At 41.4% G+C, this 16,065-nt stretch overlaps 1 protein-coding gene across 1 annotated transcript in view; it reads left to right on the forward strand.

Moving 5' to 3' along the window:
• The window catches only part of LOC146505481 (uncharacterized), a 30,006-nt gene extending 14,467 nt beyond the window's left edge, over positions 1-15,539 (forward strand). Inside the window, exons 3-4 of the mRNA XM_085182954.1 lie at positions 5,479-7,042; positions 9,443-15,539. Coding sequence (XP_085039080.1) covers positions 5,479-7,042; positions 9,443-11,116 — 3,238 coding nt within the window. The 3' untranslated portion in view covers positions 11,117-15,539. The remainder of the gene's footprint in view (positions 1-5,478; positions 7,043-9,442) is intronic.
• Positions 15,540-16,065: the final 526 nt, after the last annotated feature.

Below are 16,065 nucleotides of genomic sequence, written 5' to 3' on the forward strand. Positions count from 1 at the left end.
AGGTCTGCAGTATACATTCATTTAAATGCATTTACTAACCTGTGATAAAGAATAGAAAAAGGGACACACGTTGAGCTGATGTCAGTTTCACAACAGGAAGGTCTATTCTTCCTCTGTGCCCCAAAACGCTACTCGATACCACTGCGCGTAGTGCGCCCTCTAGCGGCTAGGATAGCATTTCAAATGACAGGTACAAAAATACAATCACAACAAAAACCTTTGGGGGGGGGGGGGGGGGGGGGGGGGGGGGGGGGGGCTGTTTTCCCCAGTTTATTTCTGATACCAGATTTTACTAGAAAGCTATTTTCAACTCTCTACAACAACACAGGCTTGACAACATGAAACACGCAGAATACATGACTACTAACGCAGAAGGCCTGGGTGAAACATAACCTACACTAAACTTGAGGAAATTAAAGAATAATCATAGAACCTAACATCATCTTCAAAATATAACAAAAAAAGATCAAAACAAACTGAGAACGCAGCCCCTGACACTCTCCTAGTAGAAACGATCACAATCACAAAAGGCAGAAGATGGGATTTTTCTTCATGCTAGTCGCAAAAATACAGGGTGGGCCATTTATATGGATACACCGTGAAAAAATGGGAATGGTTGGTGATATTAAAGTCCTGTTTGTGGCGCATTAGTATATGTGAGAGGGCAAACTTCTCAAGATGGGTGGTGACCATGGTGGCCATTTAGAAGTCGGCCATCTTGGATACAACTTTTGTTTTTTCAATAGGAAGAGGGCCATGTGACACATCAAACTTATTGGTAATGTCACAAGAAAAACAATGGTGTGCTTGGTTTCAGTGTAACTTTATTCTTTCATGAGTTATTTGCAAGTTTCCGGCCACTTATAAAATGTGTTCAATGTGCTGCCCATTGTGTTGGATTGTCAATGCAACCCTCTTCTCCCACTCTTCACACACTGATAGCAACACCGCAGGAGAAATGCCAGCACAGGCATCCAGTATCCGTAGTTTCAGGTGCTGCACATCTCGTATCTTCACACCATAGACAATTGCCTTCAGATGACCCCAAAGATAAAAGTCTAAGGGGGTCAGATCAGGAGACCTTGGGGGCCATTCAACTGGCCCACGATGACCAATCCACTTTCCAGGAAACTGTTCATCTAGGAATGCTCGGATCTGGCACCCATAATGTGGTGGTGCACCATCTTGCTGGAAAAACTCAGGGAACGTGCCAGCTTCAGTGCATAAAGAGGGAAACACATCATCATGTAGCAATTTCAAATATCCAGTGGCCTTGAGGTTTCCATTGATGAAGAATGGACCCACTATCATTGTATCCCATATACCACACCAAACCATCACTTTTGTTGTTCCAACAGTCTTGGAGGGATCCATCCAATGTGGGTTAGTGTCAGACCAATAGCGGTGGTTTTGTTTGTTAACTTCACCATTCACATAAAAGTTTGCCTCTTCACTGAACAAAATCTTCTGCGTGAACTGAGGGTCCTGTTCCAATTTTTGTTTTGCCCATTCTGCAAATTCTGTGCTGCAGTAGCTGGAGTTTGTAAGGGTGCCATTTGTGAGTAGCTAATATCTGCCGAAGGAATGTTCGACTAATGCCACTCTCCAGTGACATGCGGCGAGTGCTACGTTGTGGGCTCTTGCTGAATGAAGCTAGGACAGCCACTGATGTTTCTTCATTAGTTACAGTTTTCTTGCGTCCACATTTTGGCAAATCCAACACTGAACCAGTTTCACAAAACTTAGCAAGCAGTTTGCTAACTGTAGCATGGGAGATGGGTGGTCTCGTAGGGTGTCTTGCATTGAAATCTGCTGCAATGACCCGGTTACTGCATTCACCAGATATCAACACAATTTCGATCCGCTCCTCAGGTGTTAAACTCTTCGACATGTCAATGGCTGTGAAGAAAGAGAAACTTGTAACTAACTCATGAAAGAATAAAGTTACGTTGAAACCAACCACACCATTGTTTTTCTTGTGACATTACCAATAAGTTTGATGTGTCACATGGCCCTCTTCCTATTGAAAAAACAAAAGTTGTATCCAAGATGGCCGACTTCTAAATGGCCACCATGGTCACCACCCATCTTGAGGAGTTTTCCCCCTCACATGTACTAATGTGCCACAAACAGTGTCACGGCTGGGGCGGCAGTCGTGTGGAGGGTGAGAAAGGAGGATCCAATGGCAGACAATGGTGGAGGTGCAAGTGGGTTTTATTTACAGTGCAAATAACAGAAGTGAGGGCAGGACAGAACATAAACCTAAACTGGGTGAAACTAACAAACAAACCTGGAACATAAGGTCAGCGGGAGAAACTCGGAGATAGCAGATGAGGACGGCAGAACAGAGAGACGTAGAGAAACCTAGGGAATGAATACAGACGACGCGACGAGAAGCACAGGCAGACACCAACTATAAATACACACACCAGGTAATCAGGAAATGGCACACAGGAGGGCAACACAGCTGGGAGGAATCAGGGCTGACGGGACAGGGGAAATGTAAACTGAACATACTCACATCAGACAGAGACCTTCACAATAAAACAGGAAACTCAGACACGAGGAACCAAACAAGACACAGAACTAAACAGACAGCTTTCCAAACAACAGGGTGACACGATAGACAGACAGAGACACAGACGCAGACTCAAAGGCAGACCGAATATAACACATAGAACTCAAACAATAATAATCATCATCATAATAAACTAGAAAATGATAATAAACTAAAAGCGCTGGGTCACCGACCCAGGACCATGACAAACAGGACTTTAATATCACCGACCATTCCCATTTTATTACGGTGTATCCATAAAAATGGCCCACCCTGTACTTCTGTTCACAACTTTCAGTCACAAAACTAACACTATGTCTCTTTTGTACAGTGGCTTGCAAAAATATTCGGCTCCCTTGAATTTTTCCACATTTTGTCACATTACAGCCACAAACATGAATCAGTGTTATTGGAATTCCACGTGAAAGACCAATACAAAGTGGGGTACATGTGAGAAGTGGAACGAAAATCATACATGATTCCAAACATTTTTTACAAATAAATAACTGAAAAGTGGGGTGTGCGTAATTATTCAGCCCCCTGAGTCAATACTTTGTAGAACCACCCTTTGCTGCAATTACAGCTGCCAGTTTTTTAGGGTATGTCTCTACCAGCTTTGAACATCTAGAGACTGAAATCCTTGCCCATTCCTCTTTGCAAAACAGCTCCAGCTCAGTCATGGGGTTCTTTGTCCCTCTTTGGGGGGAAACTCCCACTGGGTTTAAATCTGGGACTCTCCACCATTTGACCCTTAGAACTGAAGAAGCTTCTCAGATGAAAGGTGAAACGTCTTCAAGCAACTCAAAGAAGTCCAGACGCTTTTCTTTCGAGCTCCTTAGACTACGATGACCTGGATGACGGAGAACCTTCACAGACATCCCCACTGTCAAATATGGTGGTGGCAGCATCATGCTCTGGGGGTGCTTCTCTTCAGCAGGGACAGGGAAGCTGGTCAGAGTTGATGGGAAGATAGATGGAGCCAAATACAGGGCAATCTTGGAAAACCTCTTGGAGTCTGCAAAAGTCTTGAGACTGGGGCGGAGGTTCACCTTCCAGCAGGACAACGACCCTAAACATAAAGCCAGGGCAACAATGGAATGGTTTAAAACAAAACATGTCCATGTGTTAGAATGGCCCAGTCAAAGTCCAGATCTAAATCCAATCGAGAAACTGTGGCAAGATCTGAAAACTACTGTTCACAAACGCTGTCCATCTAATCTGACTGAGCTGGAGCTGTTTTGCAAAGAATAATGGGCAAGGATTTCAGTCGCTAGATGTGCAAAGCTGGTAGAGACATACCCTAAAAGACTGGCAGCTGTAATTGCAGCAAAAGGTGGTTGTACAAAGTATTGACTCAGGAGGCTGAATAATTACGCACACCCCACTTTTCAGTAATCAATTTGTAAAAAATGTTTGGAATCATGTAGGATTTTCGTTCCACTTCTCATGTGTACACCACTTTGTATTGGTCTTTCACGTGGAATTCCAATAACACTGATTCATGTTTGTGGCTGTAATGTGTCAAAATGTGGAAAAGTTCAAGGGGGCTGAATACTTTTGCAAGCCACTGTAAATCCAACATTTTTTTAATGTTATTTATTTATTTTTTTTTTACAAGGCTTTCAACTGCTGCAGACTGTAGTAACGCTAGACCCTAAATGTTCTTTCGTTAACATTCCAGCCTTTTTAAAGACATGACACAGGCTGTTCTCATTTATATAATCATAAAAGAAAACACTGTGGCGAAGTAAGATGCATGTTTTGTAGTCCATCGTCTGTACATTGTAGTTTCAACACTCTTTCACTTCTTTCGTTATCAGTTCTCCAAACAACTTTTCCAGGAGAGAAGGTTAGGAATAGGAGATAGGACTTTTGGAACATGGCCAATGTGAACATACTCAGAGATGACTGAACTTATATTTTTCAGCTATTCTGAAAAATGAAACTCAGAGTCGCCGATCTCAGGGTTAATCAACTTAGTTTATTTTTAAACTCAGAGTTTGTTGAACACGATTCCATGATACATTTACCTGTGCAATGAAGATAAGTTACTGATGTTTTTGTCTTTCTTAGTTTTTTGAAGTATCTTATATAGTCATCTTGAATGTTCGACAGTTGCTAATAATCTTTATTTCATGCATAGATTACTCTGGCTTATACTGTATGAGCTATACCAGAGAATTATGCTGGTGTGTATGGAAAAAACAATTATGACCATTCAAAGATTAAGCTTTTGGCCCCTAAACCCTGAGTTAAATTTTGTGAGAGTGGGGATAATTTTGACTAACGTAATGTTGGTTTTACTCTCGACACATTCCACACAGAAATTTGGTCAGAAGTGCTTTGCATGAAATTTAACACATACAGCAGGATTTAGCAGTACTTTTCAAGATGTAGATTATATTTTGTGAGCCAGCCATGTTTAAACTTAATTGCTTTTTTTTCTAAACCTAATATTATAGTTTGTCACGTAAACATGAAAGTATAACTAAATACAAAGCAGTATTTGCAGGCTAAATATAAAGAATATGTAAATTCTTTTAAGCAGGGGCATTTGTTCCCAGTGCATCATGGGAAGAAAACTTGATTTTTATATGAATCATTTTTAAATGGTATAGTATATTTCAACACTTCTAAGGTTTAATATGCTAAGACCTAACTGGTTCTGGTTTGGATGGACCTAAAAGTTAAAAGAACAACAAAACATGTGACAAATTACTAATAAAATAAAACATATGAGGAAACTATAACATGCAGACATGTCAATAATTGTATCAAAACAGTCTCTTGTTAAATAAACAGCTGATTGGTCCAATAAGGCAAAAACATTATCCAGATGCTCTCAGATTTACAAGCACTCAAGGGAAGAGTAAAAAGCATTTAAAATGGTTTTTAAATCAGCTTATCAACTTTTTCTACAGAAACAGTAACACCTCATCAAAATACGAAGATATCATCAATAAGAGTATTCGGATCTGTTCAGGACCTCCTGCTGTCTACCAGCTGACAATAAAGATGGAGACCATTGGAAATGAAAGAAGAGTTACCTTTGGTGAAAAGAATGTGAACAAGATAAATAAAACCATCTTACTTGTTGGTGAAACAGGAGCAGGAAAATCTACTGTGATCAACGCTCTGTTCAACTACACCATTGGAGTGAACTGGGTGGATTCAGTCTGGTTTCAGATAGTTCAAGAGGATGCGAAAAAAAGGCGGACGGAAAGTCAGACATCACATGTGATCGTGTACGAGATCTTTGGTTTCGAAGATGAAACTCTTCCCTACTCTCTGACCATCATCGATACTCCTGGATATGGAGACACCAGAGGAATTGAACATGATGACAGCATCAGTGGAAGATTATTAGACTTGTTTCGATCAGAGGATGGAGTTCATGAACTGCATGCAGTGGGTTTGGTGATGAAGACAACAGATAATCGACTGACTGACAGACTGAAGTACATATTTGATGCAATGACATCTCTGTTTGGAAAAGACCTGGAGAAAAATATTGTAGCCTTGATCACACACTCAAATGGAAGAAAACCCACAATCCCTCTTCAAGCTATTGAAGATTCAAACATTAAATGTGCCAAAAATGAGAAGAATCAGCCTGTGTACTTCCTGTTTGATAACTGCCAGCATGAAGACCGAACAGAGGAAATAGAACACCTGGAACATGCTGATAAAGTCACAATGACAGGAATGAAAGAGTTTTTAGCCTTTGTAGAAAAAAATTCACCTCGAAAGCTGGTAATGACATCAGATGTTCTGAATGATCGCATCAGACTGACTGCCTGCATCCAAAACCTTCAAGAGAAGGTCAAACTGACTGATATGAAACAGACAGAAATCAAACAGATTCAAGAAGCTCTGAGAAAACATAAGGAAGAGATGACAAAGAATGAAAAGTTCATTGTAGAAGTTGATGAGCCCTATAAATATAAAGAAATAATCCGTGGTGGGATGTGGGGCTTTTTTTTTTATCAAGGAGCTGTCTGCTGTACAGTCTGTGAGGAGAACTGTCACTCTTCTGGATGCTACATGGCCTGGTATCCAAAACACTGTGAGGTCATGAAAAATGGACGCTGCACTGTTTGTACTAAGAAGTGTCTTGCATCAAAACATGTGAAAGAAAAGTGGAGATATGTAACCAAGACACGAAAAGTTCTGAAGACTGAAACGACAATGAAAAAGAAATATGAAGACAATAAAATTGAAGGTCAGAACAAGTTGGATATTTTGGAAAGTCTTGAAAAGGAAAAGAACAAACTGACAACAGAGAAGTCACAGTTGCTGGATGAGTCCTACCAACATCTTGTCAGACTGGAGCAGATTGCTCTGAAAGCTGATTCAGCGTCCACTATTGTCCACTTGGACTTCCTGATTGAGAAGATGAAGGAGAAAGGAGACACAGAGAAGGTCCAGAAACTGGAGGAGATGAAAACCAGACTGGATGAAGGAACCAGAGCAGCCGTTCAATATATAAAAGTTAAACAAACAATGGGTGGGAAAAGCAAGTAAAAGAAGCCATGAAATAGGTGCAAGACATGCTTTTATGTCTTTAAGTTTCTAACAGTCTTTAAGTAGCTTCATTTTCGGAAATGTCATCACATTTAAAATTTTAATGTAGTTTTAAATCATTGTGTTTTATATGTGATTTATCCATTTTATTGTCACTCTTTTAATCATTATAATATAAATAGAGTTACAGTCTTCATTCTGCTTTGAGAGTTGTTCCCATGAGTTAGAACAGTAATTTATTAACTATTAAAAGTTAATAGTCGATGTATAAGCATGAAGCTAGTTTCTTGCAAATTATATCCTTAAACTGATGGAACCCAGTGTACAGAATGATGTGTGTATGAACTGGTATTTGTCTTTTAACATTAATTAAGTCCATTTAATGTTTTCTTATTATGCACCCAGAAACCCATTTATTAGCATGTGAGTGATTATTTTTTTTAAATGTAATTAGCAGTAGTAAGTAGCTCTTGACATGAACTTGTTTCCTGTTAGCTGTTTTTGAAGGTTTAAAAGAAAATCATAATTTTTGGATTTTATCTAATGATGCATCTGGTATAAAATAAAAACTGGACTCAATTATTTTCAGTGTGAGCTTTATTCTGCTGCTCCTCTCATGGCACCTCAGTGTCAGTAGGTGAGTTGTTGTGGGACAGTAGCATGTCAATGACGTGATCCAGAAAAAGTCCATGTTGTTGTCTTTCTAATCAGTGAGTACAGAGGATGTTAGGGACACTCAATTCAGACACAGTGTAGAAATATTCAGTCCAACTTTGATTCTTCAGTGTTTGTGAAGAGTCCAGTCCTCAAATCTGCTCTTCTTTCACTTTTATATCACTCCAGTTATTAGGAGTGGGTGTATTGATTCAATATCAATAGTATCAATGCTGGTATTGGTAGCATTGATATTGGTGGTCGATACTAGTGTGACAACATGTTCTCATCCCAGCACGTAACATACCGAAATGTGACAAATCGTCAGTATGTTGGGCTGTGTAGGCCAGGCAAACCTGAACTTATTCCACATAGACCCCAAAAAGGTGTACCCACACAGAACCCAAAGTAATTCTGCCCTTTGAGGTCCTTGGATGTTTTGAAGTATTTGTGAGAGGAGTGCCAAACCCATTTCCAAAACTACACAAAGAGTGCCATCATCATGGCACCTGCTGCTGTCCCGAGTGTGATGCTTGTTTTTGTGGCACTTCCCCTCTTCCACTGCTGACCTGACAGAGTATACTATGCAGCTCCCCTCAAAACCTGTTGCCAGCTTTACAAAGTTTTCTTCATGCTTCACCTCTGAGCTCAGTCAACTTATATAAATAGTGGGCTGACAACTCAAACAGCTGTCCGAGAAAACTAATTACACAAGCAATGCAGATGTACTGTTTTTCTTGGCTGCCATACACTAATTTTACTGCAGTTTTTTTGCGTCCGTGCAGGCAGTTTAATCAATTAGTTGTGCTGGTTTTCAGTGCAGATACATTGGACTCTATCAAATGATTTCTTCTTGCATAACAGGCTTAACAGACAACTGCTGCTAAAGAAAATACATTGAAAAACATATCATATTTATATTTCAAATCTTCGAGTTTAGTATTTATATTTTGATCCCTTATGTTTGAGTATGTTTAGCATTCCCACTTTCAATTCTGTCTTGTGAAGCCACCTTTTCTGTTAGTGAGTCTCTGGTAGTTAGTAGTCTTTTGAATCTTGTGATTAGTTTGACTTTTTGTTATTTTATTACTTTTTTTAGTTGTCTTTTTACTCTGTTGTGTTCACTCTACCTAATTGCCTCCTGTATCTACTTCAAGATTCAGTTTACCATAGTTCCTTGTTGAATCATTGTTGTTGACAGTGTCCTAAATTACAATAAAACAATCATTGAACTAGGACTTACCAGCAGCCATGGACCCAAAAGAAAATCACATGGAGAAATCACTACAGCCTGCACACAGTGCTGTACAAAAAAAAAAAAAAGAAGAAGGAAAGTGTGAAAGCGACAAACTGGAACCGGCAACTGAAGCGATTCAAGGTTCCCAGCACCAGCACGACGCTCGGGCAGAGAATCGCTCTAGCCCGACCACAGAGGCGTTAGTGCAAGTAACAGGGCAGAATGAGTTAGCTGGTTATATGAGAGTGCAATAAAAACATTTAATCAATTAATAATCATTGTCTTAATAGTGGACAAAGTAATTGTGCATCCCTCATTCTGAAAGAAAAACATTTTGTTTAAGAAAACAATGACACAACTTTTTTTAAGTGACCCCAAAATTTTGAAAAAGAAATTTTGTAAGTTTGACTGCATTTCATTTCATGTAATCGCAATATGTGGACTGAGAAAATATAAACTTTTTTTTTTACAGGAACTGTAACAGCTCACCAAAATATAACAACATCATCTCCAACAGTTATAGGATCTCTGTAGGACCTCCTGTTCTCTACCGGCCGAAACCAAACAAAGAGGTGCTTAGAACTCCGACCAGAATAACTGTTGGAGAAAAAAATCCAGACAAGGCAAATAAAACAATCTTACTTGTTGGTGAAACAGGAGCAGGAAAATCTACTCTGATCAACACTCTGATCAACTACACCATTGGAGTGAAGTGGGAGGATAAAGTCTGGTTTCAGATCGTAGAGGAGGAGAAGAAAACTCAGACAGAAAGTCAGACATCAGATGTGATCGTGTACGAGATCTTTGGTTTTGAAGATGAAACCCTTCCCTACTCTCTGACCATCATCGATACTCCTGGATATGGAAACACCAAAGGGACTGAACATGATGACATCAGTGAAAAATTATTGGACTTGTTTCAATCAGAGGATGGAGTTCATGAAGTTCATGCAGTGGGTCTGGTGATGAAAGCAACGGATAATCGAATGAGTGACCGACCAATATATGTGTTTGATTCAGTGATGTCTCTGCTTGAAAAAGACCTGGAGAAAAATATCGTAGCTCTCATCACACACTCAAATGGAAGAACACCAAAAAGTTCTCTTCAAGCTCTTGAAGATTCAAACATTAAATGTGCCAGAAATGAGAAGAATCAGCCCCTTTACTTCCTGTTTGATAACTGCCAGCATGAAGACCGAACAGAGGAAGAAGAATTTCTGACAACTGCATATAAAAAATCAGAGAGAGGAATAAGAGAGTTCACAATGTTTCTTGAAAAGACTTCACCTCAAAAATTGCAGAAAACTGTGGAAGTTTTGAATGAACGAATCAGATTGGCAGCCTGCATTCAAAACCTGCAAGAGAAAATCAGACAGGGTAAAGTGACACAGACAAAGATCAGATCGATTCAAGAAGCTCTGGAGAAACACGACGAAGAGATGAAGAAGAATGAGAATTTCACTATAGAAGTTACTGAGGATTACAAAGAGATATCACCTATAAATGGTTCAAAGTTGTGGATTTTTGAGGGAGCTGTCTGCTGCACTGTCTGTGAGGAGACTTGTTACTACAGCAAAGTAATCTGGAATCTTGAAAACTGTGAGGTCATGAAAGATGGCCGCTGCACTGTTTGCCCCAACAATTGTCCTGCATCAAAACATAAGAAACAAAATTGGATGTATGTGGTCATGACAAAGAAAGTTCAGAAAACTGAAACTGAAATGAAAGAGAAGTATGAAAATAATAAATCAGAAAGTGAAAAAAAAAAGGTTCTTTTGGAAAATGTTGAAAAGGAAATTAACCAATTGACAGCAGAGAAGTTAAAGTTACTGGATGAGTCCTACCAACATCTTGTCAGACTGGAGCAGATTGCTCTGAAAGCTGATTCAGCGTCCACTATTGTCCACTTGGACTTCCTGATTGAGGAGATGAAGGAGAAAGGAGACACAGAGAAGGTCCAGAAACTGGAGGAGATGAGAAGCAGAGTGGGTGAAGAGACTAAAGCTGCTCTACAGTACATGTGTGCAAAACTAACAGTAGCTGAGAATGTAGCTAAAGATCAAGAAGAGGAACAGCACAGCTCTGATATGTCTGCAGGAAACCCCGATGAGGATGTGCTTTTAGTTTCTATCCCAAAAAATTGATTTTCTTCATCTGGATGTAGTGTTTTCAATGGGAGAAACCTTTCATCACTAATCCAAGTGACTTCCTTAGACTCAGCTGACTGCAGGTTTCCCCAATCTTATAAACAGTACCTTTGCAAAATGACTAAAACTAGTACCACTGATTAACATGAGGTCAGTTTCATGATCATTAATATGCAGATTGCAATGACCATTGATCAACGGCCATGAGTACCATTCCTACAGAGTTGGGGAATGGCTGCAATCACAGCATTGTAAATGGTGAAAGATTTATGTTTGATTATGAGACAACTGGTAAAAAAAAAAAAAGCTTTTAATTCTTCGTAATATATTTGGGTTTGGATTCCTGTTGATTTTTTTTCCTGTTAATTTATTGTTTGAAGGATTGATTTAGTTGGTTGAATTTAGGATGTGTGCTTGATGTTGATGTATACTTTTGCAGTAGTTTAATATTGAGTTTTATTTCTTGGAATATCATTGAGATTTTGACTTTTTTTCCTCTTTTCTTTTACTTTATGTTTCTGCTAATAAATTTCTGTTTTGTGATCCTCTGCCATGTTTTATCTTCTCATTATTATTCTAATATACCGGGTGGGCCATTTATATGGATACACCATAATAACATGGGAATGGTTGGTGATATTAAAGTCCTGTTTGTGGCACATTCGTATATGTGAGGGGGCAAACTCATCAAGATGGGTGGTGACCATGGTGGCTGATAGGTTTGTAGCTTGAACCTATTCGCTGGAACGTTGAAGACAATATAATTACACAGCAAGCAAGACACGAAGTAGGCAAAGTTCTTCATGTTTCTCGTGCACGGGAGAGAACCGGACAAACGACGTTCCTTCGCTTGACCCCAGTTGCTCTCGTCCGCTCCCCTGTAACACTGCTCTTTTATTGAGGTTACATGAATATGCATAGGTTCATTAACATACGACGTATACATACACACAAAGAGTACCTTGCCTTTGTGTGTGTGTGTGTGTGTGTGTGTGTGTGGGGGGGGGGGGGGGGGGTCAGAGTGTGACCCCATAAATGACTTCCCTAAACCTGCTGGCGTGGAAGTCCAACAGTTCATCTAGACAAAAGGAACTTAGACTAAAACAGATATAGATACGTTTATCCTACCATAAAACAATAAGACAAGGTACGACCTCTCCTATGCTCCCAGAGTGTTCTGGAATGCACACAAAGTTTGCAGACTATTAAGGATTAAACCTCTACCAATCTAAAACTAATTATAAAACTCTAAGCCTATATAAGTAGATATTTCTAAGCATAAATGACAATCAACAATACAAGCCCTAACAGTGGCCATTTAGAAATCGGCCATCCTGGATACAACTTTTGTTTTTTCAATAGGAAGAGGGCCATGTGACACATCAAACTTATCAGTAATGTCACAAGAAAAACAATGGTGTGCTTGGTTCCAGCTTCAGTGCATAAAGAGGGAAACACATCATCATGTAGCAATTTCAAATATCCAGTGGCCTTGAGGTTTCCATTTATGAAGAATGGACCCACTATCGTTGTACCCCATATACCACACCAAACCATCACTTTTGATTTGATTTTGATTTGATTTGATATACCTTTATTAGTCCCACAAGGGGAAATTTCATAAGGCTGCCGACCTATTGCACGCAATGGCGGCGCCATCTTACCCTCCTACCATACATACATTACACAAAACATCACATGGGGAAGACAGGTCAGAGAGGTATAAAAATGGAAAATGCACCACATGAGGAAAGATAAGGAGAGAAAAATAACTCCCCCCCCAGATTGAGTTCCAACAGGGAGATCAGTTTGAGAACAGAAAAAAAAACACCTCTGCACATAGCACATGAAAAAACTCTTAATACACCAAAGAAACACATAACAAGTGTAGGAATGTTTAGCTTATTTTAGAGTTAGAAATGTGTTAACATAGAATGTAGAATTATTGTAGAGACACTGACACTGCCCTCAATGTAATAAAGGCCTGACTGTGTCATGAACTTAGGAGTAGATTGTAGAAGACCCCTCCCCCAGTTGAACTGTGAAAGGAATCAACATTTGTAACTGGATAATTGTGGTCTGGAAGGGAGATGGGTTTTATGACCTCTAGGGAGTCACCTACACCCACAGTGTTTTAACTGTCACACTCACTCACGTGCACACACATACATACAGGTATGCGTACACAGTCACACACGAGCACTCACATAGACACAGACAAAGAGTTTGCAGCACACTGTGGGGGGATTTTATGATGGGGACGCCTCTATAAAGCTGGCTGTAACTAACAAAGGGGTGAAGATTTTGCAGAGGGACACACCGGCCTCGTCTTCCCTTCTAGAAGTGCATGCTTAAATGAAGATGAATAAAGGTTTTGTGAAATGACTACTGAGTTGCCGTCTCTGGAAGTTTCCACGAATAAAAGAACCGGGGTGAAACTGATTTCGTAACACAAGCAAACAGGGGTGGGTAAACGGTGGGAGACAGCCGATTTAGACAGTACATCCGGGCCTGCGTGCGCTGGTCTCCTTGATCCACCGTCAGCATCGGAAGGGAATAAGCGTCGAAGGCGTTTGGAAAGGGAGGGGGGATGAGTGTGTGCATATCAGTGTATATGTATGTGTGTGTGTGTCCAGAGTTCAGCTGAGACAGTGTCCTTCGCCCTGCTAGGTTAAGTAAACAGTCTTCCAGCCAACCCAGGTGGCCTTGCATGGAATGGGAAGGAACAGACTAAACACAGTCGTTATCAGGGTGTTGTTGTTCAGCTCCAGCCTTGAGACTGCAGCTGGCGCCAAAGGGGTATCCGCATGAAGTGATGGTGGATACTTGAGGGTGCATGGGAGTTTGCCCAACCAGTCTACATGTGTTTTGTGGACTTGGAGAAGGCATTCGACCGTGTCCCTCGGGGTGTCCTGTGGGAGGTGTTGCGGGAGTATGGGGTGTCTGGCCCATTGCTACGGGCCTTTCGATCCCTATACAACCGTTGCAAGAGCTTGGTTCGCATTGCCGGCAATAAGTCGGACTCGTTCCCGGTGGGTGATGGGCTCCGCCAGGGCTGCCCTTTGTCACCGGTTCTGTTCATAATTTTTATGGACAGGATTTCTAGGCGCAGCCAAGTGGTGGAGGGCTTTCGCTTTGGTGGCCTCAGAATCTCATCTCTGATTTTTGCGGATGATGTGGTTCTGTTGGCTTCATCGGGTGAGGGCCTCCAGCTCGCACTGGAGCGGTCGCACCGAGTGTGAAGCAGCGGGAATGAGGATCAGCACCTCCAAATCTGAGGCCATGGTTCTCAGCCGGAAAAGGGTGGAGTGCCCACTCCGGGTCGGGGATGAGTTCCTGCCCCAAGTGGAGGGGTCTTGTTCGCGAGTGATGGGAGAAGGGAGCCGGAGATCGACAGACGGATTGGGGCTGCAGCTGCAGTAATGCGGACACTGCACCGGTCCGTCGTGGTGAAGAGGGAGCTGAGTGTAAAAGTGAAGCTCTCAATTTACCGGTCGATCTACGTCCCTACCCTCACCTATGGCCACGAGCTGTGGGTAGTGACCGAAAGAACGAGATCGCAGATACAAGCGGTGGAAATGAGCTTCCTCCGAAGGGTGGCTGGCCTCTCCCTTAGAGATAGGGTGAGAAGTTCGGCCATCCGGGAGGGGCTCAGAGTAGAGCTGCTGCTGCTCCACATCGAAAGGAGCCAGCTGAGGTGGTTCGGGCATCTGACAAGGATGCCTCCTGGGCGTCTCCTGGGTGAGGTGTTTCAGGCATGTCCCACCGGGAGGAGGCCCCGGGGCAGACCCAGGACACGCTGGAGAGATTATATCTCTCGGCTGGCCTGGGAACGCCTTGGTGTTCCCCCGGATAAGGTCTGGGCCTCTTTGCTTAGGCTGCTGCTCCCGCGACCCGGCCTCGGATAAAGCAGATGAAGATGGATGGATGGATGGATGGTGATGGTGGTTTTTACTTTAGTGCGAACAGCTCATATGAATTTCAAAGCAGTTCTACAGTCCAACACTGGTCTCTCAATCTCCCATTGGAGAGCCGCGAGCTTCGCCATACTTGCGTTCTGTGATGTTGTCATTTCTTGTGCTCAAGGAGCCGATTTCTGAGAACTCATGGCAATGTGCCTCCCTGAGATGTCATCCAATTTGCGCCCAGAGATGTTATTCTGAGCTAGCCCTTCCGAGATGTAATCCAGTCTGCAGTCAGAGATCTTATTCTGAGTATTCACAGCAGCCGTAGCCTTTCCAAGATCTTATCTGTGCTGCAATCAATGAGCCCATTTTGAGAAACTCACGCCTCTCCCATCGTTCCAATCCCAGCGGGCAGCCTTGTGGGGGTTTGAACAGCCGGTTCCGCTTTCTTAATTCTTTGATAAGTCAGGGCCAAGCCAGCTCCAATCAGCCAGAACTGAAATGTGTGGCTTGTTTGTGTTAACTGTATAAATAAATGTGTACCAAAAACAATTAGACTGTTTCATGGTTTCTGTGCTGCCTTCAATATTACCTCTACAAACTGTAGTCTTGTTGTGGATTCCTCCAACTATAATAAGCATGCCAGTGATATAATATTTCAACAGAATGGAAAGTGTCAGTATATAGGATAGTTAAGTAAAAAGGGAGATGACAAGTAAACCATTATGTAGCTTTGGTGCTGCAATGGGTGATGCTCTGTGTCTTTATTGGTTATGTTACATTTATTAACATTTTTAGCACATAGATAGCGTTACTTGGTGGTTTTTCTGTGGTTTTGACTGAAATAAGAAAAGCAGTGGTTACTTTTATTAAAGCTGTGAAAGATTTTCTGTCCTTTGCACAGACAGGCTTGGTGGCACTGGGAGAAAGCCTGCCCCCTTGTGTGTGTATTTGAATTAAATGCTAGTTATATTGGCAAGGATCAAAACCTCCTTGTCTAATGAGCACATTTGTATTTTCTCTGAGGATATGCTAATGTTT

The sequence above is a fragment of the Neolamprologus multifasciatus genome, chromosome 13 (assembly GCF_963576455.1).
Source record: "Neolamprologus multifasciatus chromosome 13, fNeoMul1.2, whole genome shotgun sequence".
NCBI classification, from domain to species: domain Eukaryota; kingdom Metazoa; phylum Chordata; class Actinopteri; order Cichliformes; family Cichlidae; genus Neolamprologus; species Neolamprologus multifasciatus.